This window comes from Syngnathoides biaculeatus, chromosome 7, assembly GCF_019802595.1.
Source record: "Syngnathoides biaculeatus isolate LvHL_M chromosome 7, ASM1980259v1, whole genome shotgun sequence".
In the NCBI taxonomy this organism is placed as follows: Eukaryota; Metazoa; Chordata; class Actinopteri; order Syngnathiformes; family Syngnathidae; genus Syngnathoides; species Syngnathoides biaculeatus.
The window spans coordinates 7,610,267-7,635,226 of record NC_084646.1 but is presented as its reverse complement, the minus strand read 5'-3'; the positions used below and the strand labels follow the sequence as shown (position 1 = coordinate 7,635,226).

Below are 24,960 nucleotides of genomic sequence, written 5' to 3'. Positions count from 1 at the left end.
TCATCTTGTAAAATCAAGCAGTTTCTGTGTATGTTTTGGAGGGCGGGGGGCACAACAAACAATTTATGTCTGTAATCAGTGTGCCAGTCAATGTTGTCACTGCGACACAGAGCATCAACGAGTAAAAACGTCATTCCGTGTGAAATTTTGCAAAAAAACAATTCTGTTTTTGTACGTTTAGTTTTGACACTACATAAATTCAATATATTATTTTATAAGTTAGCAAAAGTGAAATAACATTTAAACCATAGGGCAAAGATAAAGAAAAATGTCTTTATTCTTTTTTTCCCCCCCACCAAGTAGTCTAAAAATACACAGAACCTTTGCTTGGTTGTAACAAAATATTCACTTTGTCGTTTCCCCAAAATCAAATGAAACCAAAGTAGGTTTATGACGTATTGCGTCATATTAAGCCTAATAATAATTGTTTGACGGCCCCCTATTAATATGGAATGCAAAGTACAAGACTTCATATCACCAACAAATCGAATCTCTCAGTAGTACATTTGACATTATATGAAAACTCGAATTTAAACAAACACAAAAAGCAGATAAGTAAATATAAGTCAGTGAGGTCGTTCAACAAAAAGACAAAAGGATGTAAAAAAAAAAAAAGAAAAGAAAAAAAGCTCAAGATCATGCGATGGCTCAAATATAAAAGTAGGACAGCGGCTGCTGTGAAAACCAGAAGACAAATTGGAGAATCAGCTCGTAAAAACACGTAGAAAAAATACACAAAAGGACAATTGTATGGTTTGTCATCACAAGGGCGCCTCATTAAGCAGCTACCCCGTCAACTGGATGAACTTGTATACTGCACGTACAAATAAAGTGTCACATAGTCAAATCTTACGTTTGTTTGTTTCTTTCGGCTTGTCCCTTTCGGGGTCGCCACAGCGTGTCATCTCAGATGAACGCACATATGTTTGGCACAATTTTTACGCCGGATGCCCTTCCTGACGCAGTAGCGTGTAAAAATACACAACGGTGTGCTTATGGTTAACGTTAAAGTAGCAGCAGTAAACTGCACGTAGAAAAAGATTATCGTAGGAAAAACTGGTGAATTTGTGACATTCCCTTGTGGATGAATACGAATCTATTTCTTTATCTCGCCAAACACAAGTTCTGTGTAAAAATACACGTCGAACAAGAAGTATATTTGTGATCACAAATGAGAAAAGCTTATTGTTTGGTACAACGGGGGCGGCGGCCTCCTTGATCGTCGGCAGACACAAACACGGCGTCACCTCGCGACGACGTAAGTTTGGTGTAAAAATACACAAACAATTGCGTGTTAACACAACGAAAGTGACAGCCGCACCTTCCTCCGTGCTTCGTGTGAATCTCCGAGGAGGTTGCGAACGTTGTGCTGAGAACTTTTTAAACCGAGGCACCCAGGGAGGGAAAAAAGGAGGCCCGTTGCGAGACAGACGAAAATTTGCATATCAGTGCCGAGTCAACAGTAGAAGAAGAAAGCTCGACAGAAGCGGCGGCGGGAGAGTCGTCACCCAAAGTCGGCGTGAAACCAAAAGCCCAACAAAAGTGTCGAAGGTGCGTTGTAGTTGGGATTCTGTTGGTCAGTTTAAAAAAAAAAAAAAAAAAAATATATATATATATATATATATATATGAAATTGGCAGAAGAAATGTTATCATTAAAATTTTATGTATATATATATATATGTTTTTCTCCTCCTAGATTTCTACTTCAAAACGGTTCAATTTCACTCGCAACATAACTAAAGTAAAAGGGGACCGGTCTCCGCTTCCCTGGAGTGATTAGTTTTAATTTATATCAGCTTTATCATCAATAAAGTATTGTTTGGTGAGTACTATACATTTTTTTTATTTTGATGAGTAGTTTTGCTTTACAGTGCATCCCTGCATAGTCACAGTTTGGAATTAGCTATTTATTTATTTTATTTTATTTCGGGAAACCAACTTGTTTTTCATAAAAAAAAATTAAAAAATTAATAAAACTCACCTATTCATGTTTTTCATGCTCTGTCCAAAGCCCAAAAATACAAGTATGGCTTTGCTTAATAACAGGAGTACTGCTTTCTTGTGGGATCTTCTTGCTGAGGATTTATCGAGTGAGTTGAGGAGCTTCATATAGCGCATCATCGCCATCAGCAGGCAATTGTCATACTTTTTTTTTTTTTTACAGGGTGGTCAAAATACTTATTGGGTTTTCGCTATTGAGGGCAAGTTTCTTGCCCTGGTATCGTCCGGGAATAGTGAGGGTTTACTGTAAATTATATTTGTTTTGTATTATTTCTAAACTAAACCATGCCAAAATTGTTGAGTTGGAACTGACCAGTTTTCTTGGTCCGCATCCTTGTTGGAGTCCCTAGTCCACACCTAACTAAAGTACCATGAAAGCCAGCCCTAAAAGCCGATGTTCCCCCGAGCCACGCTGTAGCCCAGCTTGTTGGTGTTGCCCAGGAAGGACATGAAGCCCATGTAGGCCTTGATACAAATGCTCTGATTCAGCAGCAGGACGCCGTTGGCCTTCCCGGGCACCGGCCTGGCCTTGTGGGCCATCTGTGCCGCCTCTTTGAGCTGATCGCGGAAGTCCTCCATCTGCAAAACAAAACGGTTGCAGTGTCAGATACGAGAGAAGACTGAACACAAGGAAATCAAGAGATGCGATGCTAATGTCGCTAAACTGCTAGGTCAACTACTTCCTGTTAGGCACCTCTATATTAATAACCCAAAATTTAACACAATAGGCTTGTATAAATGTTTCAACCGGGAACAAGTTGCTATCTTCGTAGGTTCACTGTTGATAGAAAGAAGGCCTCGTCATGACGGCATCGCATTAGCATTTTGGATGACCGAGCCTGCATTCATCCGGGTTTGCTCGCGCTTTCGAAAACAGGACAAAAAAACAAACAAACGAAAAAAATTCCTCCACGCTTTTTGCAACATGTAGCAGACCTTGTTAGCCTAGCTAGCTAACCGTGGATAATAACTGGGCCTGGCAATCCTTGCATGATGTGAGCAGTTTTAGTTGATGAGCTCACAACAGTATGGAAGGGGAACTAAACCCAAGATGTCAAAAGTTTCTGTTATACTTTAAATGTGCATTTGTTCATCTTATGTCATTTACTAAAATAAATCCATTTTCTTCTCTGCTTATCCTCACAAGGGTCGCGGGGAATGTTGGAGCCTATCCCAGCTGTCAACAGTCAGGAGGCGGGGTACCCACTGAACTGGTCGCCAGTCAATCGCAGGGCACATCGTGATAAACAGCCGCACTCACAATCACACCTTGGGGCAATTTCGAGTGTCCAATTAATGTTGCATGTTTTTGGGATGTGGGAGGAAACCGAAGTGCCCGGAGAAAACCCACGCAGGCACGGGGAGAACACGCAAACTCCACACAGGGGGGGCCGGGATTGAACCCGGGACCTCAGAACTGTGAGGCCGACACTTTACCAGCCGAGTCACTGCGCCGCCACTAAAAGAAATGAGACATTTATTTTTAAAAAATGTTTAAAACATGGAGTTACTGATAGTGTAGTGGCACACATGCCCGTGGGCGGTGTGGGATCCATTACCGCTCAGTGATGGTGTCGGTATGTGCCCCGTGACTGACTGGAGACCAGTTCAGGGTGTAGCCTGCCTTTTAACCGAAGTTAGCTGGGATCGGCTCCAGCTCTCCTCTGATCCCTGTGAGGCTAAGCGGCTGGGAAAATAGATGGAGGGATGTTTAAAACATTGCCTATGGAGTCAGCCTTTGGGAAAATGTGATGTGTGGTAATGTGTCCTTACTCCAAAACCAGAAAAAGTTGGTAAATATTCAACCAGGACAAGCAACACAGTCAGTCAGATCCACTTAGCTAGCCAACTAGCGACGGTCGCGCCGAGAAGTGAACAGCTGTGGTTATTGTTCGTCAGGGTTCAGGTCGGCCGCAAAATTTAATACGCTAAAAGAATAGCTAATTATTTGGGGTGTCATTGATTCAATTAGAAAATACAGCACCAGCCGTCGGCGTTAGTAGCTAGGCCCTAGTAGCTCCGAGTGCCAGGTTGGCTTGCACCAGCTGGCACACTACTTTTGAAAATGCAGTTGAATGGAGAAAAATTAATCTGCAAACCAACCTTTGATGCTGAGAGCCTTCCTCAGTTGCGATTCCCGCCGATCCATTTTTAACAAACCTGCTTTACTCACATGCGCTGCATAAGCAGGCGACGGCGCTTTGGGTCTGCTGATGACGTCTCGCCCCAAAATTGCATTTCGTGTGTGCTGATGAATTATTCCATTCAATTTTTATTGCATGAACACGGTATTCGTCGGAGTACCGCGTTTTGACTAGCGCCGTCTTGCATACAAAGAATGGTGTTTGGCTTTCTTTTGAAAAGAGTTAGTTGACAGCAGTGAAAGCCACTTCATGGTGAAAATGTCTCCAATGACTCGGCCAAACAAATAATCGTTCTCCTTTTCCTCCCGGAGCTGAAATGTTGTGACACGGCTCAAGTGCAACGGCTGTGATTGCTCAATTCTTTTCTCCTCTTCATGCGAAGGAGCACAATTCCTCACTTTGGCCGTTATGAGACCGCCGCATAACTTTGTCATGCATCACCGTTTTGGTTTTTCAATTTCTTGTCATATTTCTCCATTTCAAAGTGGACTGTTTTAAAGACTAAAAGAAGTGCGTATCCATGAAGACGTGTATTATACGGTAGCCGTGTTCCAAATTTGACTTCGTTATGTATCATCATTATTCAAACTCGAATGTCCTTTGTTGGTTAAATGACTCATGGAGAATTCCAGAATGTTTGTGTTTTATCAGACATGAATCATTAGCCCACGTAAAAACATCTCATCGCACTGTTATTTTCTTTTTTATGACCCAAACGAATAGTTGACTACCTGGTACACGCCTTTCGAACTGAAGCATAAAAAGAAGACTGCAATGTAAAAAAAAAAAAAAAAAACTAAGGTGGATGGTGACTCGTTCATCTTACGGAACAGAAAAATTTCCTAATGGGATTTATCATAAATTAAACTGCTTGCATTCTGATCCTAAAATCTGCACAGGTTAGGTTTTATGTAAAATTATAACGTTATTCAGTCATAGAACTCCAAACATATGTGAACCACTGTTAATTGTGCAAAAGTAACATGCACAAGTAGCATTTACCCATTTTCTGAGCTGCTTATCCTAACAAGGGCTGCGGGAGTGCTGAAGCTTGTCCCAGCAATCTTGGGGCAGGAGGCGGGATACACCCTGAACTGGTTGGAATCGTACTCACAATCATACCTTGCTTTAAACGTCTCTTCGTATCACATATGTGTAAAAAGATGTTAACAGCTGTATTAAGGGTGAGCAACAGCAATCGCGCTGCTCACTTTTGAACATTCTTGTGTTAATAAAACAGTTCAACTGTACTAAACAGGACTTTGGAGACAGCAAAATTATTGAAAGGTGATTTGGTTAATGTTTCTAATCATTCTATAAGCGCAAAAAAACAGTCGGCCAACACAGAAAAAAACGTAAATAGTGTCAAATGAGGGATGGGAGATTCCAAAAAAGGCAATTAAAATTGGATCCCCTCCCCCTCCCCAAAATATATTTCAATCATATTCCAAATTACAGCCACGTGGCGTTTGGAGTTAGCTGCTGTAATTTCACGCGCACGTTGTCGTCGATCAGGACTTACGTTGCAGATGGTAGCAAAGGCGTCGCTGAGCTTCTTCACGGGATGCTCCGTGAAGGTGACGTACGGCAGGTCGGTGGCAAAGGGGTTCCACCAGGAGACGAAGGACGGCTCCCTCAGGCGGTCCCAGAAGACGCGGAGGCCTTCTCCATCTCGGCTGATTATAAAATATGACATATGATTGTGAAACATTGTGCAAAAATATGATATTATTGGAATATTTTGCTTATGCTGCCAAAATATCAGGCTACCGCAACATAGGATGAAACAGTTTTTCCCCCCAATAAACCTTGATAATATGTTTACCACTATGGTATTAAAATGGGATTATTGTTAGTATAGATTTCTGGTGCCAGAAAGCATGGCGTAAATAAAGCATCACACTATTTTCTTACTGTATTTTAGTTGAATATTTCTCTATTACTTTACAATATTTGAGTTTTTGTGTGAGTGATCCACCGATGGCGGCACGGTGGATCAGATGGTACAGTGTTGGCCTCACAGTTCTGAGGACCCGGGTTGAAACCCGAACCCGCCTCTGTGGAGTTTGCATGTTCTCTCCGTGCCTACGTGGATTTTCTCCGGGCACTCCGGTTTCCTCGAACATCCCAAAAACATGCAACATTAATTGGACACTCTAAATTGCCCGTAGGTGTGATTGTGAGTGTGGCTGTTTGTCTCAATGTCCCCTGCGATTTGCTGGCAACCAGTTCAGGGTGTACCCTTCCTCCTGCCCGTTGACACCTGGGAAAGGCTCCAGCACTCCCCGCGACCCTCGTGAGGATAAGCAGCAAATAAAATGGATGGATGGATGGATGGATGGATGGATAGATGGATGATCTAGCGAGGCAATGTATAAGACAGTTACCAAACAAAAACAGTAAATATTGAAAAACATACCATGTGTGAAAAGCTGATCGTGGCTTTGGTGAAAATTATTTTTTAAACAAAAAATAGTTGTGGATTATAGTTCTACATTAAGTAGCAAGAAAAGCAAATTCTCTTCGTGTTTTAGTAAAAAAAAAAAAAAAAAATACATAGTATATACAAAATATATACTGGAGCAGTTCTCTGATGTGCAGTCTGTATTTTTTAAGTCATCACTTCTCATGGTTTCCCTACGGGGGACAAGCAGATCTGTGGGTAGTCAATGGCAACAGCGCCCTCCGGGGCACGTTCATCATGTGAGCATGATCATAGACTAAAAAAGCTCATCAACAGCGCGTTCGTCATATTCTGTCTTCTGTCTGTGCGCTCATTTTTTAAGGGTAAAATACCGCCGGTTTTAATGAAAAAGCCCCGGGGCGACTTCTTTTCTAGGCTAGGTGAAGCGTTCGATGAATGAACGCACGCAGTCTCGAGCCTTTGAAACGTTCTTCGCAACTTTGCGTGATGTTTGTCCGTCAATTGTAATCTAGGTCTGACGCCTAATCGGGATGCTATCAGAGGAATACGCTACCTTTGTTACAGGTTCACAGTAAGTTCAAAAATCAAGAGCAATGCTGCAATATTTAGGACAGCTTTAAGGTTGTGTTTGGAACAAATTTACTTCAAAAGATGACTAAAAGCCCGCAGCTAGCATTGGTGAATGGAAGTTATGCAACACTCATATAAATACAACTTGATTAATCGGTTAGATCAGTTTTGGCGCACCCGCTCTTCCCTTCAAAAACGGAACAAAATGTAAAAACAAAACTGTTTACGCCCAATGAAGCATTGTGTCACGCAAATCTTAAAGAGAAAAGTTTATCAATTTAATCGCCAAACCTAGCCCTAACCCTCAACCGAACACCTAACCGTAACCCTTAAAGACAAACCTGAAACAAAGTCGTCTCTACTTCAAGCCTGACCTCTCTACCACCTAACCTTTAAAGTTACAAACACCTAAAATCCCCATTTGACACCCATACATAACCCCTAAATATAGCGCCCAAAATGAAGCCTAACCATAAACCCTAACCCTAACTAACCCTAAACCGTAACCAACCATAACCTTGAAGCCTACACATAAAAATAAAAACTATAGTGCTTAAACTTGGGCCTAGACCAAACATCTAAACCCTAAACTTAACCCTAACTCTCTAAATTACACCCCAGTCTAACAAATGCCAAAACTTGGTCTGGCTCGAGAACTCTATACGCTGACACTGAAGCCTACACGTAATCCTAACATCTATAAATCCTGCTGTTAACCTGACATCTAAAACTCAAACTTAATCCTAACCTTACGCAATCCCAAAACCTTTGCCTAAACCTATCCCTAACTCAAGAACAGAATCCTAGCCCCAAAACTTAACCCCCACACTAACCTCAGCACCTAACCGTAACATCTAAACCCAACACGTACACGCTAACCCTAACTCTAATCCTAGCACCTAAACATCATAAGACTAGAAATTGAGGTTTCACATCACTCCCTTGGCGAGTCATCCCCTTAAAAACCGCAGGAGTGCGAACTGGTACAGTTGCATAAATTACCAATGAAAACACAAGCAGGGGGCGATTTCCCAAGAGTCCGGATATGTATAATGATCTGTCATTGGGTTATGTGATCATTTTACCGCGGAACCTTTCACAAGCTCAAATCAAAAGACCCCTGAGGCTAAACAATCGCGATGCTAACTCGCAAGTGTATGTCACGTCGGGCGAGGGAGGGGCCACGTCATCGCGCAAGCTATCCAAGTTGTGTTTACAGAAGAGCTTTTAGCAATGACAATGCCGCACAGGAACATTTTGTGCAAGGGGGAGGAAAGAAAAAGGTGGCACAAAAGCAAAGCCTGCGCTCAAAAGACTGATTATATTTCCTCAGAGACGAGTGAGGACGGGGGGTTAGGTGGGTACACATAGGCCTTTGTGAGCATACTGAGCTATGGCCGTCGTGTAAATGGGGATGTATATTAAAAAAAAAAAAACAACAAAAAAAAAAAAAGAGCTTTGTGAATTCCACAGGTAAGCTATCAACGGTGAGCCAGACCAGCCCAAACAGGCAGAGAGCAGGGCGGGGCTTTTTTTCCTGCCAGAGGCCTTGGACGTCTTCACCGGCTCTATGCGGGAGGGTGCCGGGGTTTTGGACTTTCACTGTGACTGAAGAGACAGCCTTTGCCTCTGGCGCTCTGTGCAAATTAGAAACAATGATATGATGAATCTAAAATGTGGATTCATAACACGTTGATGTACTACACAAAAGTAGTCTAGGATCTCAAGTCTAAGGCTCAACCACGGCAGGGTCCATCCAACTTGTCACCCCAAGTCATCTTGGATGGACTGTAGCTCTGAACGCAGAGCTGATTTTTAATCATCTTCTATTTTTCTTTCCTCTTTTTAAACGTTTCTGCAGGCACATGGCACCTTCAGTTTGATATCTTATGGCAAGTCATTAAAAGTTCATCTGGAAATGCACAAAATGAGCATAAAATGTAAACTTATGTAAACACTTTACCAATACCATCACACTGCCCACAGAGGTTTACATAGCCTCAGATTCACCACGTTCATATAACGGTGGACAGCTGAAGCCATGCAAGGCACTGGCAGGCACACTGGGAGCAATTTAGGTTTTAGAGTCTTGCCCAAGGACACTTCGACCTCAGTGGTTAGAGCACTGGTTTGGTAAACCGGGGGTCGTGAGTTTGTATCTCACTGGGGCCTCGGCTCCCCAAGTGGGGTTGCGTCAGGAAGGGCATCCGGCCTAAAAACTGTGCCAAACAAATATGAGCGTTCATCTGAGATGACACGCTGTGGCGACTCTTAACGGGACAAGCCGAAAGAAACTTGCCTAACCCAAGGACACTTCGACAGTGGACAGTCTGAGCCAGGATTCAAACAGTTTGACCGTTCAGTCACTGGTCTACTATCTAGGCCAGAAGCCGCCCAAATGGGTTCTTCAAATCAAAATGGTAGACTTGCTGTGGTTTTTCCGGCATGGCTTCTAAAGACAGTCTACTCATGCTTACCAAATTATTATGTTGCAAAATGAAACTGCCTTCAGGTGCTAAATATGTGAATTTATTTTTAGAAGTTTCCTGTCTTGTGGCTAATTTTCATCGTTCCGTCCAAATGTAATGACAAACTCAAATTCTTCGTAATTTAGTGTGAAGCATTTGTCAAGCATATGTAGTGCAAGCTTGGTACCAACTGGATAAAATCTGTTGATCTTTGAAGGATCCCCATAAATTTAAAATTGACACTTCAAATCAAAATGTCAGACGATGCATTTTCTGCCATAACTTCTTGAGTCTGTGTTGATTCTCGGACATTCAGTTTGTGTTAGTTCGTGAAGGCTGCATCAAAGAAACTACTCGTTTGTTAAAACAAACAAGAACAGTGCAGTTGAGGCAAATGGACTCATCTTGTTTGGTAAAACAAGACCAGTCCGATTGTCTTGAGTCAACTTTTGCGGATGACTTCCTGAGACTTTTTGGGTGGGTCTATTTATAGTAGGTCCATACCAAATCTTGGGTTGCTAAGTAAAACTGGTACCCGAGGCAGAAAATTCAGAATTGTGCAATTATAGTTTTGCTTCTTACAGCAAGAGATCAGATATTCTTGCCACAAACCTAAAATGGTTCACAATTGGGAGAGGTCTTGGCTTTTGAAGTACCCTTGGAAATGGCTGATTTGACGCCACGTCAAACCAAAAAGGCAGACTTGATTTTTTTTTACAGGCCTGGCTTCTTGAGACTTGATTGTGGGTCGACTCCTTGTAAACATGCCAACCGAACTTTATCTTACTACAGGGTTCAAATTTGCTAGCAATCGGACAAATTCTCTTGGACATTTGTGTGGAAAGAAACCATTAAAATGTCCCAAACGGAATCTAAAATGTCTGCTTCGTGCGTATTTTCGGGCTTGGGGTTCTTGTGAATTTTTGCGGGTCTACTCATGACAGATACGGATACAAAATTTCATGTTGCCAAGTTAACCTGTCTTCGGGGGCTATGTTATTTTTTTCCCCTCCATCTATTTGACTTTCGACTCCACGACTTCATGATGTCATATTTCATCCAACACCTGAAGGTAGGAAGGTGAAGCATGTAAGGAAATCCACCCTTAAGTGACCTCCCCTGTAGCGCTCCAGTTAATCCACAGTGTGCACATACACCATGTGAAACACTGTATTCGGAGTTGGGGGGGGGGGGCGAGTGATGGAAAAAAAATTCCTCCTGTGGGCTTTCAAGCACTTTGGACGGGTAAGTCAACACGCAAGATAAATAGAGTGCAGCTCCAGCTGTCATGGCAAGTGTCCCACATTGTTTCGGGGCGAACAAACAAATGTGCGCTGATTGCTCAACAGCGCCTGAAGCTTTGTCAAACGCCCGTAGGTGCCATACATCCAACCGAGGGTGTGGAGCGGTGGCCAGAAACAACACAGGCGAAGAATACAACCTGTGATTATGGGTAAGGGTTAGGATTAGGAGTCGGGGCTGAATTTAAAGGGGGTTAGGTGGCAAGATTAGGAAGGTCGGGATGAGAATTAGGGGTTATGTGTGAGGTATATGTTTAGGGATTGGGGTTGAGTTCAGGAGATAGATGCTTGATATAGGCAGAGGTTTAAGGGTGAGTAGTAAGTGGTTTAGGGGTTGGTTGTTCTAGTCAGGTTTAGGTGTTAAGGTTGGGGGTAAGGGTTAGGGTCAGTTCAGGGGTTATATACCAGGTTTAGGGCAGGGGTCACGACAATGACACCCCTGGGCACTAGGTAGCCTCCAAGGACCAGATGAGTAGCCCACTGGCCTGTTCCAAAAATAGCTAACCACTGACGTGACATTGTGATTTCCTTGGAATGTTGTAGAAGCATTCATTAGAAAATTCAAACAGATTTATTAAATAATTCATATTGACTTTTTTATGTTTCTACCTTGTTAAAATATTGAGAGTTATGGTTAAAAATCATTAACATGATCAGTGTCTCCACGTAAACTACAAGTCAAAAATTTGGACCCTCTTTCTAGTGCTGTAGAATGAGAGACTGTGTCCAAACCTTTGACTGGGAGAGTCGATGAATATTAATAATTAGGACATAAATTGTATGTTAAATTGAGCAATTTGTTATTTCAGAATTGTGTATCATACAGGTAACCCTTTGCATTTATTAGTATCCAAGAACTTTGCAATTTGCTGGTCTTTATTTAGGGTTGGGGTGCGGGTTAGGGATAAGTGCTAGGATTTAGGCTAGGTGGTACCGTTAAGTGTTTAGGTTTAGATCCTCGATGTAGCGAGGATTTGGGCTAGATGGCAGGGTTCAGTATTTAGGGTTAGATCCTAGATGTAGCGTGAGGTTTAGGGTTTAAGTGTTGGGATTAAGACAACGTTCAGGAGTTATGGATAGTATGAGGATTACAGCTATATGATAGGGGTCAGGCTGAAGGTTTGGGTGCTCAATTCAGAGGTTATGTGTTGGGATTAGGGATGGGTTTCTGGGGTAGGGATTCAGTTTAGAAATGTGCCAGGATCCAGGCTTTGTTTATGGGGTTACGTTCCGGGGTTAGAATTGAGTATATGGGGATACGTGGTTTAGCGGTTATGTGTTAGGGTCCTGAACTGCTCTCAAGGTGAATGAATTTAGATTGGTACACCGACAACATTGCATATTTATTGCTCTTGCTTAATTTATACTCTCCTGAAGATTCAGAAGTTAAAGTCGTGTGCACTTTGTGTTTTTAAGTAATGTAAATGTTTAATGTTGCTTGCTTGCTTTTGGACTTGAACTGTTGCTCTAATATGTCATCATATTTTATTTAATATTGCACCTATCAAAATGAGGTCAAAGCAGGTATGGTGTCAGTAAAGAGGAATATGGATCGTGATCATGCAGCATGAAAAAAAAAAAGGGTGGAGGCACCCTTGATGTATGTGTAACAATTAGGCTTTTTCCACACCGGTGCACTTTTTGCCAAGATACACAAACGAAGTTTTGTAACACACCAGTGGCCTCTGCTGGCTCAAGCAGGTAATAAAATATATGGAAACATTTTTCTCATGCATAAAAGCCCTTGAAGGGTAAAGACAACAGTATATAACAAAACTTGAATAAGATAACACTACTCGTGAGGTTTATTTTGTAAACCTGGTGACATTTTCTCAGGTGAAAACACCAAATTGTCCCTTGAACGCATTTGTCAAACCCTGATCCTGTCTTAAAAACCCAAACTGACGCTCAAAACCCTAATTCTGAAATGTTAATTTGAAGCGTAAAAACCCTGGCCAGAAACTTTAAAACTGAAACTCTAACCCAGACTTGAAACACAAATTTTACAAGCTAACCCTGATCAGAACCCCTACTTTGGAATATGAACTCTGGTTTGAAACCCTAACCCTGACTTTAAACTTCTTCTTCTCCTTTTCCTTTCAGCTTGTCCTGTTAGGGGCGTGTCATCTTTTTCCATCCAAGCCCATCTCGTGCATCTTCCTCTCTAACACCCACTTGTCCTCCCTCACAACATTTCCTTGGTCTTCCTCTCTCTCACTCTTTTCCCTGGCAGCTCCATCCTCAGCACCCTTCCACCAATATACTCACTCTCTCGCCTCTAAACATATCCACACCATCTAAGTCTGCTCTCTCGAACCTTGTCTCCAAAACATCCAACTTTGTCTGTCCCTCTCATGAGCTCATTTCTAATCCTATGCGACCTGCTCACTCCGAGCGAGAACCTCAACATCCTCATTTCTGCCACCTCCAGTTCTGCTTCCTGTTGTTTCGTCAGTGCCACCGTCTCTAATCCGTACATCATGGGCGGCCTCACCACCGTTTTATATAAACTTTGCCCCTAAGCCTGGCTTTATTTAAACCCTTCTTTAAAACCCTAATAGACGATCAGAATCAGAATCAGAAGTGATTGATTGCTGATATCAAGGCTCATTATCCTACTAAGCTCTTACAGGCCTCTGATGACTGAACGCATGACCTGCGAAGCCTAACCCTAACCCTAAACCAAGAGGCAGTGCACTGCGCTCACATTTGACACTTCTATTCTTTTAATAATGACAATCAACACTGATATTTGTACTGAATTAACAGAAGGAATCAACAGTACAAAATAAGAGTTTAATTCCCTTTGGTCCAACGTTGTATTAAAGAAGGCTCTTCTTTAAGCTTTTTTTACAATGAGGGGAATGACGTGCCGGGTAATGAGCGAGTCTAGACAGAATTTAAAATCATCTTTGAGCACCACCTGCAAATGTGTGCATAAAACCAAAATGGTGATGACTAAAAATACCCCCCCCCCCCCCCAGCAATTTGCACTGGAGTCGTCCAGGATGCGAGGATGGGAAAAAAATGAGCGCAAACAAAGTTTGAGAAGTCTTTGGCGCGATGTGATGACTAGCCTGGGAACGCAGCAGTCAAACGCTCACGACGGCGCATTTCTTTTACTCAAGATGAGAACTGTACAAGAGAAAAAAAAATAGTTTATGAAACGGTATCAGTGAAGCGTGTATTAACTGATCTACTTTATCTTTGACCTTGTGTTGAAACTGTACTCTGAAAGCAACTTCAAACTCAAATTTGCAAACGGAACCCAAGCTTGAGATCTGTTTTCAAACCCAAATTTGGACACCCTAACATTTTTTCAAGAGGCTTATTATTGTTTAAAACACTAACCAAAATTGAAATCCTAATTTGAAAACCCTCGCCCTGTCTTGAAACTCAAATTTGAAAAAAAATTCCATTATTTGAAATTATAACCCCGGCTCAAGACCCTCTTTTTTTTAAAACCTGAACAGAGACTTCCATCCATCCATTTTCTCTGCCGCTTATCCTCATGAGGGTGTGGGGAGCCCTGGAGCCTATCCCAGCTGTCAACAGGCAGGAGTGGGGGGTACACCCTGAACTGGTTGCCAGCCAATCGCAGGGCACATGGAGACAAAACAGCCCTACTCGCAATCACACCTATGGGCAATTTAGAGTATCCAATAAATTTTGCATGTTTTTGGGATGTGGGAGGAAACCGGAGTGCCCGGAGGAAACCCATGCAGGCACGGGGAGAACATGCAAACTCCACACAGGAGGGTCCGGGATTGAACCTGAGACCTCAGAACTGTGAGGCCAACGCTTTACCATCTGATCCACCGTGCCGCCTCTTATAGAATATATTTTTTTTAACTAAAAAAATATGATGAAAATTCAATTTTGGACATTTCTTAATTTAATTTTTTAATAAACAACAAAAAAAAGATACAAATTCTATATTATTTTTACAATTGCAAAGACATATATGAGTGAAGAAAAAGAAAGTAATTTTTTGGGGGGGTAACAAAAGTCAAAACTTTTCCTGCGGATCACTTTCCCACCGAATCGGAGACGGTGACAGAGTGACCTCGTCGCAAAATGAAGAGACTTCCAGTGGGACGAAAGAAAAGAAAAGCAAGAACGTCGCCCTGGCTTGGATCTGTCTCTCTCCCCTCGACTGTCCCGTGCGTCTTCCGCCGACTCTTTTATGTATAATTTAAGGGAATGTGTGCGAGATAAAGCCTGGAATAAAGACAACGCTCTCTAAGCTCTTCACAGCACATTACGTTTTATTCATCAAATTAGCCCGCGTCGCTCGGCGATCCCCCGAGCCGCCTTGAAAAAGGTTCACATCAAAAGGGCCGCGTTCATTTTAGCCGCTAATCAGCTAAGTGACAGCTCCAAGTGACAGCTCTGCACTTCCTGCTGTTCCAGAAAGAAAGGGGGAAGAAAAAAAAAATACGAAAAATCCGTAGACGTCGGGCGCCTCGCGCCGCGTTTACAATTGACGAAATTTCAAAGCATCTTGCGTGACCCGATGAAGGCTCACACTCAAAAAAAAAAAAAGGAAACGTCCTCATCCGAGAAAACGGTTGTAATTTTATCATGATAAAGTTGTAATTATTCGAGATAAAAATTACCACTTTAAAAAAATTAAATTGTATAATACTAAAGTTGTATTTAGAAATTTAAGACAAAAAAAGTGAATTCTTGACGGGAATAAAATTGAATTTGCCCTAGAAATATGTCTGTTGTAATGTAGTGCAAGTGGCTCAGAAAATAGACCAATCTTTTTATATTATATATATATATATTTTTTTTTATTTTTTTTTTCAAGGAAAAACAGTATTTCTTGAAAAAATAAAAAATAAAAAGTCATTTAAAAAATTACGTGGCCTTTTTTTTTCCCCCGAGAAAACCGGGATTTTTTTCATTATTTATTCAGCATTTTTTTACTAAGAATACTGTACATCCGACTCAGACCGGTAATTGTAAAAACGGTTCGATACTACACCGATATCGCTTCACATATACCTTCCGAGCGGGCGCCATGTTGGGTGCGCGGAGGTACTTAAGGTAAACACTGACGGCAACATTTGAAATTGACTGCAAATTATGCTCTAAAAATGGAAGGTGAACTGCAAAATGGATCATGAATTAGTATTTTGACAAGAGAATTTCATCCATCTATCCATTTTCTGAGCCGCTTATCCTCACTAGGGTCGCGGGAGTGCTGGTGCCTATCCCAGCTGTCATCGAGCAGGAGGCGGGGGACACCCTGAACTGGTTGCAATCCAATTGCAGGGCACATGCACAATCACACCTTGGGGCAATTTAGAATCACCAATTAGTGCATGTTTTTGGGATGTGGGAGGAAACCGGAGTGCCCGGAGAAAAGCGAACATGCGAACTTCACACAGGCAGGGCCAGGATTGAACCCTGGAGCTCAGAACTGTGAGGCCAACGCCCTAACCAGTTGGTCCGCTGTGCCGCCACATTTTTTTTTTCCGGGGAAGGAAATATATATTTTTTTATTTTAGAAGTGAGCATATTTTAGTAAAACAGAACAATAACCTCATAAATTCTCGAACCCTTACATTGCTACTGTAGGCTATCAGAGGCCTGTTTTTAATTTTTTATTTTTTTTTACATTTTTAATTAGCTCCCAAACCCCAACAAAGAGCTGAAGTGTTGAAGTGGGCGCGCTAAGCTCGTAACAATGGAGCCCGATGAGCACAGAGATGGCCTCAACCGAACCGAGACGGGGCGGCTGAGCCTCCGTCGTCGTGTTCACTTACTGAAGGACGGATTTGGGCGGGAAGCTGAAGCTTCCGTAGCAGATGCGATCCACCATGTTGAGGGGGACCTTCTGGATTTGCTCGCACTGGAACATGACGAAGTCGTACTTGCAGATGAGCAGGAAGTTGTCGGTGATGACACTCAGCCGCTCCTTTTCGTTGTTCCAGTGATCCACCCTGGGCAAACGCATTGTTTACTTCGGACAGGTCCATAAAAAGACCACATGAGAAATGTGGACCTCGTAAACTTTGTTAGTATTCTGCGTTTTGGCAGCAGGAACCCCGGTTTGAATCCGGGTCATGGAAGTTTCCATTCTAGAATTTGTTTGCGGATTAGCCAACGTGTCACATCCGCTTTGTACCTTTCATATAATCATATAAGACTGGTTCCCCAAGAAAGAGTCAAAATATGAAACAGTTTATTTTTCAGAGAATTGTCTCTCTCAATATTAATAAATATTAGAAAATATTTTAATAATAATGCCAGAATCTTTAGAGAAAGAATTTTAAGAATTTACAGAAAAGGGGTATATTCTTCATTTTTTTGGTCAAATGTTTTAATCTTGTGGAAATAATTTTTTTGTAATCATTTTGGAACTTTTTTTTTTTTTTTTTTTTTAATCAGCAACAGGATAAACATTACAGGAAAGTTGCATTTTGGGATAAAAGTTTTTTTTGTGTGTGCGATTTTTTTTTCATGCAAAATAAAGTTGCATTTCATCTCAAGGAATTCTTTTTTTTTTCCAATAATAATTTTATATAATTAATTTTTTAATAATTTATAAAAAAACCATCAAATTGTTGCTTTTAAAAAGTTATAAAATGGAAATTAAGTGACAATATTATTATTCTTACATAGTCATCACTTAATTGGTTAAAAAAATAAAATAAAGTCAGGTCCTTGGGCCCGCTGTGAGACATAGCCAAAAGCCACACAACCGGGGAGAAAAAAAAAGAAAAATAAAACCCACTGCGGCCAATAATTTGACCAACAATGGGCGATTGACCCTTGCACATATACGCACGCCACTTTGCTACTATAGAAAAACTACAAGGCCTGTCGCTCTTACAAAAAACATTTCGAGGCTTGACATACAATGTGCACACTCATTCTTTTCATTGAGCAACAAACAACACGTCGTGCTTGTTGAGGAAGAAGCAATTTACTGTGGCTGCTCACACAAAGTGTGAGAAATAAAAGTGTGGCTATTTCAGAAGCTTGTGGTTCCATTCATTGACTGTCTCAGAGCATTTCCGCGACAGATATTCTCCACAATTTGCATTTTTATTCACCGGTAGATACGAAATGATAAATATTCTCAAGTATTATTGCACAATTGGTATCGCCTGGTAATGGCGGCGGCCAGCTGAATCTCGCTTACGCCTGAAAACGTGCATTTTAGTTGCAAAAGGTCACGTGATACGTCACGGCATTGCTGATCGCTCGGTCATGACATCTGCTCCATTGTGATGTCGTTTACCGGCGATTAAAATTGTTAAATGATCCCAAAATCAGTGGCCGAAAACCTGTCGCCAAATCAGCAGAGTCACTAGGCGTCTGGCTGCGGGCCGTAAAAGAAGCTTACTATGTTCACAGTGAAGTCAATATTTAGTGGAACATAAGATCGTTCACAAAAAAATGAATTACATAGATAAAGAGTGCTTGTTTTATTTGACATAGATAACTGAAGAATATATTACAAATCAAAACAACAGTTTTATTATTAAATTGCATCAAGATTTATAAAGGGAAAAATGTTAAAGTAAATCTAAATATTAATATAGCTTTATTTCTCTTTGGGAACAGACAGTTGCAGGCATGATGTTGACTGCTGAAGCGTATTTTTGAACTTCATTTTTACTAAATAAATTGCAAAGTGGAAAAGCAGGCACGAAATGCATCAATTACCGGCAACAACCATTTGGTGAATGGGAAAACTGATGCCCCCCCCCACCCCACCCCCACTTCTGACTATTTCGTTAATGGCTCAGACTTACAAGCGCTGACGGTATGACTGATGTTGTTTTGTCTGATCTCGTCTGTATTTTAACCTTTTAAAAATAGGAAAATGACTATTTGTGTTTTGTGGAAGGTTTGAAGTAGACCGTACTATGAGTGTTTTGTGCAGGAGGTGGCTTCAGGTTAATACAAAAAACATGTATTGGAGGGTTGCTCAATTATGTACTATAAAAGCTCGAAAAATTCACAAAAACGCCTACGGCAAAAAAAAAATAAATAAATAAAAAAAAATCATAAAGTATGCATGCCAAGTGTTTCTAAGGCTTTCGGTCTGTTTTTAACCAGGCAAATAAAGACAAGGAAATTAGGCAACTCACCTTTCAAAATTAATAAGCGCTTGCTTCTTTTTGCTGGCAAGCATTTTAATAAACACACCACACACACACACACACACACACAAAAGAAAAAACTGTTCAAAATTAGGAGGGTTTCACATCATTGAGGCCAATAGCCTCCTCGGGAAATACTATAAAGGAAGAAAAAAAAAGTGAGCGTGACAAGCTTTGACTTTAGAGTGCGCCTCAAAAAGGACAAAAGCGCTGGGACACGTGGGAATTTTACAAGGAAAATGGGGCTAGTAAAATGAAATAAAATAAGATAAAGCAGTACTTTTTCAAGAAAGGCTTATTCATTGATATTATGAAAATGTATGATAAATATTTTGCCAGATGTCCCTTTTTTAATAAAAAAAGGGAATACGAACAGTCAAATTTTGAGGACAAAAATTAAATTATTACAAAAACAATTTTTTATTTTTACATGGGAAAAAAGTTCTAATTAACAAAAGTTCTTCACTAATTGAGAAAAGTAAGAGTTTTAAGAAAATAGTTAAATTTTCTGATAAAAACATTTTTTTAAAGGATTTTATTTTACAATATTTTTTAAGAAGGCGAGACAAAACTAAAGTTATATAAATGCATATTTTTTTTAAAACTTTTATTGACCATTTCCCCCTTTTTTTTTTTTTTTTTTTTTTTAAGAAAAGAGCAGTCAGCTATAACAAAATCGACACTGACAAATATGTCTGGAAAAAAAAGTCGTCAGTTAAAAATGAAAAAAATAAATGCATCTCTCAGGTTTTCTGAATTTAAAAAGTCCAACCAGTTCCTCACACCTCAAGGTGTTGATTTGTATCAAGAAAGCGTGTCAATTCTATCCAATACTGTCCAAATTTTATACGGAGGGAAGCCTGAAGGATAAAGCTTGTCAGACCATCACATAAAACTCGTGTTTTCTGTCAGTCTATTGTGAAACACTTGCTGGTTCCTCCTTTAACCATTTTTGTGTCAATTGTCTTACTTGCCACCTGTTTTATTTGTAACATGTTGCCCATATAGAATACAATGAAGCTGTCTGTCTGATGTAATTTCATAATCTGCTGAACGCTTTTAAATCACATTCGTTCGGGAGGGGGGAAATCTGAGGACACTCTCAAAAAATATGGAAGTGGCCCACGGACATACGCCCACATTTCCGTCATCATTTACCGTGTTCGACAGTTTTACTTTGAAGTTTCCTCACTCTATGACATTTTTACTTTGAACTTTCTTCACTCTTAGGGCAATAAAAAAAAAAGTATTTTTTCCACTTAGACCCCCTCCATACATGAGTTGTATATTTGAGAAACAAGTTGTATTTATCTCATAAAACAAGTGTCAATGTCATGAAAATACCTTTCTTTTTTGTTTTTTAAATAAAAAAAAAAACTTTGATTTTTACAGGAAAAAAGCAGCAATCTGAGTAGAATGAGCTTTAATTGAAATGCCCGTCCTTTCATGTCTTGTTGTCAACTTTGGTCACTAGTCCAACTTCTGATGGACTTAGGTCTGACTTTCCCCCTGAAGGGGAATTCTGGTGGTTTGGATGAATAACGTATCCAATAGGTCACGTCATATGTACTGTATCTTAAAAATGTGATGTTAATCCTCTCGCAGTTAATGGTGTTTTGGGAAGATTTTTATCGGCAATTACGAATTTTCACAGGCGCCGCCATTTTGGCGAGTCACATGACCTACGTGTGCGGATGTGACGTAATAGGCGCGCATACAAAGGCTCGATTACGATGGGACACAATTGTGGCCAGCGCTGATTTCTCAGATTTATCCTTATCTGATGAAGAAATAGCAGTATCGGTTGATCGGGAAGACAGAGGAATACTTCCATACAGATTTCAACCTGTATAATGTAGAATTTTCGGATGGTTCTTTGGACGAACAAAGGCCCATGGAGCTAGCTCGCGGCCCGCCGCTGGTGTTCGCTCATGGCAGGTCGCCAGCCGCTAGAGCGGCCCGCCACCGGAGCTCGCTCGCGGAGCACTGCCAGAGCTCGCTCATGGCCGGTCTTCGGACGGCAATGACTCAGTGTCTGATGAGCTCGCTCGCGGCCTCGCCGCCGCCGGAGCTCGCTCGCTCGCAGCCCCCAGAACTCGCTCGTCAGACACCGCATCATTCCCGTCCGAAGAACCATCCGAATATTCAACATTATTCACAGCCACAGGTTCAAATCTGTAAGGAAATATTCCTCCGTCTTCCCGGTCAACCGATGCTGCTATTTCTTCATCAGATAAGTATAAATCCGAGAAATCAGCGCTGGCCATAATCGTGTTACATCGTAATCGAGCCTTTGTTTGCGCGCCTATTACGTCACATCTGTGCACGTAGGTCATGTGACTCACCAAAATGGCAGCGCCCGTTGAAATTTGTATTTGCCCCTAAAAATCTTCTCAGAACACCATTAAATAAGAGAGGATTAACATCATATTTTCAAGATACAGTACATATGCCATGAGTTATTGGATACATTGTTAATCCAAACCACCGAGATTCCCCTTGAAAATACAATCCTGTGCAGACAGGAAGCCAGACATTGTCTAGAAGCTACCCAAAGAAAAAAAATACATCCACGTCACTGCATTTCTAAAGCTCAGCGCATCAAAGTGTGTCACACATTTTAAAGGACTTGTTGAATGCACGCTAAGTAAATTCCAGCCAACAACCGGTTTGGTCAAAGCGAAAGTGACTTTCTAGAATCTCCGCTTGGCACCTCCATTTTGTCACATTTCCGCTTTTCAAGTACAAAAAAAATATAATATATATTCACGGTACGCTTTCAAAAAGTGAGCACAACTACAGACAAGGAAAGGCATCTATTATCCATATTATTATCTATACATCTATTCACCCTGATTGTAAAACTACCGATGTCAGGTGTAAGTTAAGATTTAACTTTAAAACTGACGATTGTTTTGGAATAAATTGAGGGAAACGTAGGATGCGCACAACGTTGTGGGGCGACCTCAAGTGAAATGTCTGGAATTTGAATCCTTGGCAAAGACGCCGTCTCCACATAATCAAGAAACAGGGCAGACTGGACAAAACAACTCACACACACGCTCACAAATGTGCATAAACTTGTGCACACACACACACAGACACACTTTAAGAGTCTAAAGGAATATGAATCATCATTTAAGTTGCCTGTTTCTCCATAAAATATATATATATTTTTTTTAAATCAAGAAGTAAGGGAAACTCAATGCATCAAAAACAAGCCATCCAACTCCCTGCTACAAAAACACCCAAACAGTGTATGAGCTTATGTCAGCCTACCGGAATGCTGAATGTAATTAAAAACGCTGTCCGCACACATTATGAAGAAGGCGGCGTGGAAGGACCAACAAAGAAAACAAACTTAGCTGCTGCACACAACGCTACGGAGTGACCGCGTAAAAGGTGAGCTGCTAATACTGTACGGTAGGATTGCCTGCATCATTTAAAATGCAAACATGGGTTCGAAGATGCTGATGACATGACTAACAAGCTCTGCAGGAATCCAGCAGCTGTGAAAATCTGCGGAATGTAGGACAAACCTAAACGGGGAAAAACTGTATTATCTATAATTCAATCCCGCTTGCTCGGTCGCTGGGCCTTTCAAACGTTTCCTGAAAGCTCGGAGCACGAGCCCTCACGATGCTAACTTACGCCACGGCGCTCACTTTTTTAACGTCGTATTCGAGGACGTCAGGTAGGGCATTTCACCGCAATTTCGTCATCTACAGTAAAAATCAACAATCGCTGAACCAATTAAAGACCCACTTTTGTAAATGAAATTATATAGTTTGATGAAAGATTCTGGTGTTTAATTATTTAGTTTTATATGTCAGCTTCACGGTAAACTTCAACCGTGAGTGACAAACGGCATGAAGAAAGCAAAGTTTGCCTCTCATTTGGAGAACAATCTAAGTGAGAAAACGGATTACAGGGATACGATAAGTATGTTTTTTGATAAAACTATTTGTAAAAACAATGTTTTGTTTTCTACATCACAGATTTTCACCAATTGCAGGTGGCTCTGGAACGTACTGATGAAAGGGGATTAATGGGGTGTTTTGTGTATGATTTTGTTAACAAAAAAAAAAATACATTTTTGCTAACAAATGTGTCTATGTTTCTATTGCATTTTAAATTAGGCTTTTACATAACAAAATGTAGGGAAAAAAATGACTGAATAGTTTGTGGAAGCACTGTCATATTTGCTTTCTGCCATCCAGTTCTCTGTTATCTTCCAACGTAATAGACTGTTTTCGGCCACGTGACTACATCCGGGACACGCGGCCATGTTGGATGGGTTCACCCTACTGACGCGCCGTTCACGCTATTGCTTTTCCATACAGACCGGAGTTACACAAACGTTGGTGCGACTGTTAAAAGTGACGCATGATGGCTAAAAAGACTTTGGAAAGTTATCAGGGCTCGTTAGATGGGTAGTGTGTGTGTATATACGTGTGTGTAATGAACTCACTCTGCCATAAGCCAGATGCCGTGAATGTTGCCGTCGATTTCCGGATCCACTAGAACTTGAATGTCTTTGACAGCTTGGTGCAGCGTGCCGGGCTGCAAGGAAAATCAAACACAATCGCAAAAGGGAGGAGGGTCACTACTGCAGCTAAACGGTTGCCAATGACACCCGGCATGTGCGACAGCAAGTGGGTGGGGCGCATGCAAAATAACCAATTGTCACAGCGTCAAACTCAACACATGGAGCCACTGGATCCTCTGTTATGCTGTTTTCCTGAGCCTCAATATGGCTTATTACATTATTATTACAGATCTCCTCCATCATAAATAATTTTCCCCCTACTATTTCATCCAAAACATAGGTCAAACAAATTGGCGTGAGTGACATGAATGTGAATGTTGCATCGAGTGCGGATCAGAGCAAAGCTTGTTTAAAATTCACGTTATAATTGAGAAATCCTGCGTTCTCAAATACAGGGTGGACAACACCAACTAGAATAGCTTGAAAAAGGTCATTCTGGGCATTTCCAAACAAAATTATCATGCAAAAGCGACAGCGGGACATCAAAGATTGCGACAATTTTATTAACTAATGGTTGGGGATAATTAGGAGAAAAGGAAATATGGGAAACCATTTTTACAGAACTAATAAAAACCATCAAGAATACAAAGTCATTGTAATTTGCCTTGAGTGTTTTACTGTCTAATCAGCATTTTGATATTCCACACTCAAGCAAGACTGTTTTATCATTTTGACTTTTTTCTTTCAACAGTGGTTAACTTATTTTTCCACCTGTATGAGACAATTACTTGTTGAACAAAACATTGTTGTTTGCTTTTTAAAGTTGGAACTTGAGAAAATTGTTGCTTTAATATTATGTTAATTCCTCTGCGGGGAAAATAGGCACACAAAAAAACTGCTAAAGTGTAATGAAACTTCTTGGCGGAGGTAATGACGAAGTCAAATGTTAGTTTGGGTGTTTTAGGTTTATTTCAAACCATAACGTGACGTTTCTAACACATGTACTGTATACATACACACAAACATGTCGTGTATTATTAATTTAATCACAATTTACCCTGAGAACGAAGAACTTCTTGACTTTAAACTGATTCAGAGACAGCGGTGGCTCTCCGGACGGGTCTCCGAACTGACAGCCGACGGCTCCGCATTTCACCGCCGGCTCCTCGGCCTCGCCGCCGGCCGCCTCGTCCACCCGAGCCGCCTCGGGCGCCTTCTCCACGGAAGTCTTGAAGTCGAGAAAAGCGTTAAAATGGCGATTAAAAGCTCCGCATGACAACCACAGAGCATTAACTCACCTCCATTGACGACAGAAAGCAACCACTGTGAAAGTTAAGTCTCCTTCCTCGGTATCGAAACTGATTTTTTTTTTTTTTATTGACAGAAAAGAGGAAGGTCGGCGCAGGTGCAGCGATAACTTCCTGCTTCCGGGTG

General features: G+C 41.1%; 1 protein-coding gene across 1 annotated transcript; it reads right to left on the bottom strand.

Moving 5' to 3' along the window:
• Window positions 1-259: 259 nt before the first annotated feature.
• Window positions 260-24,960, bottom strand: tprg1 (tumor protein p63 regulated 1). Its single transcript, XM_061826371.1, has 6 exons — window positions 24,825-24,960; window positions 24,584-24,754; window positions 23,509-23,600; window positions 16,689-16,865; window positions 5,670-5,823; window positions 260-2,582 (listed from the first exon to the last, which is right to left on the bottom strand). Exons 1-6 carry the CDS (start codon window positions 24,828-24,830, stop codon window positions 2,388-2,390), a joined length of 795 nt encoding a protein of 264 aa, XP_061682355.1. The 5' UTR covers window positions 24,831-24,960; the 3' UTR covers window positions 260-2,387.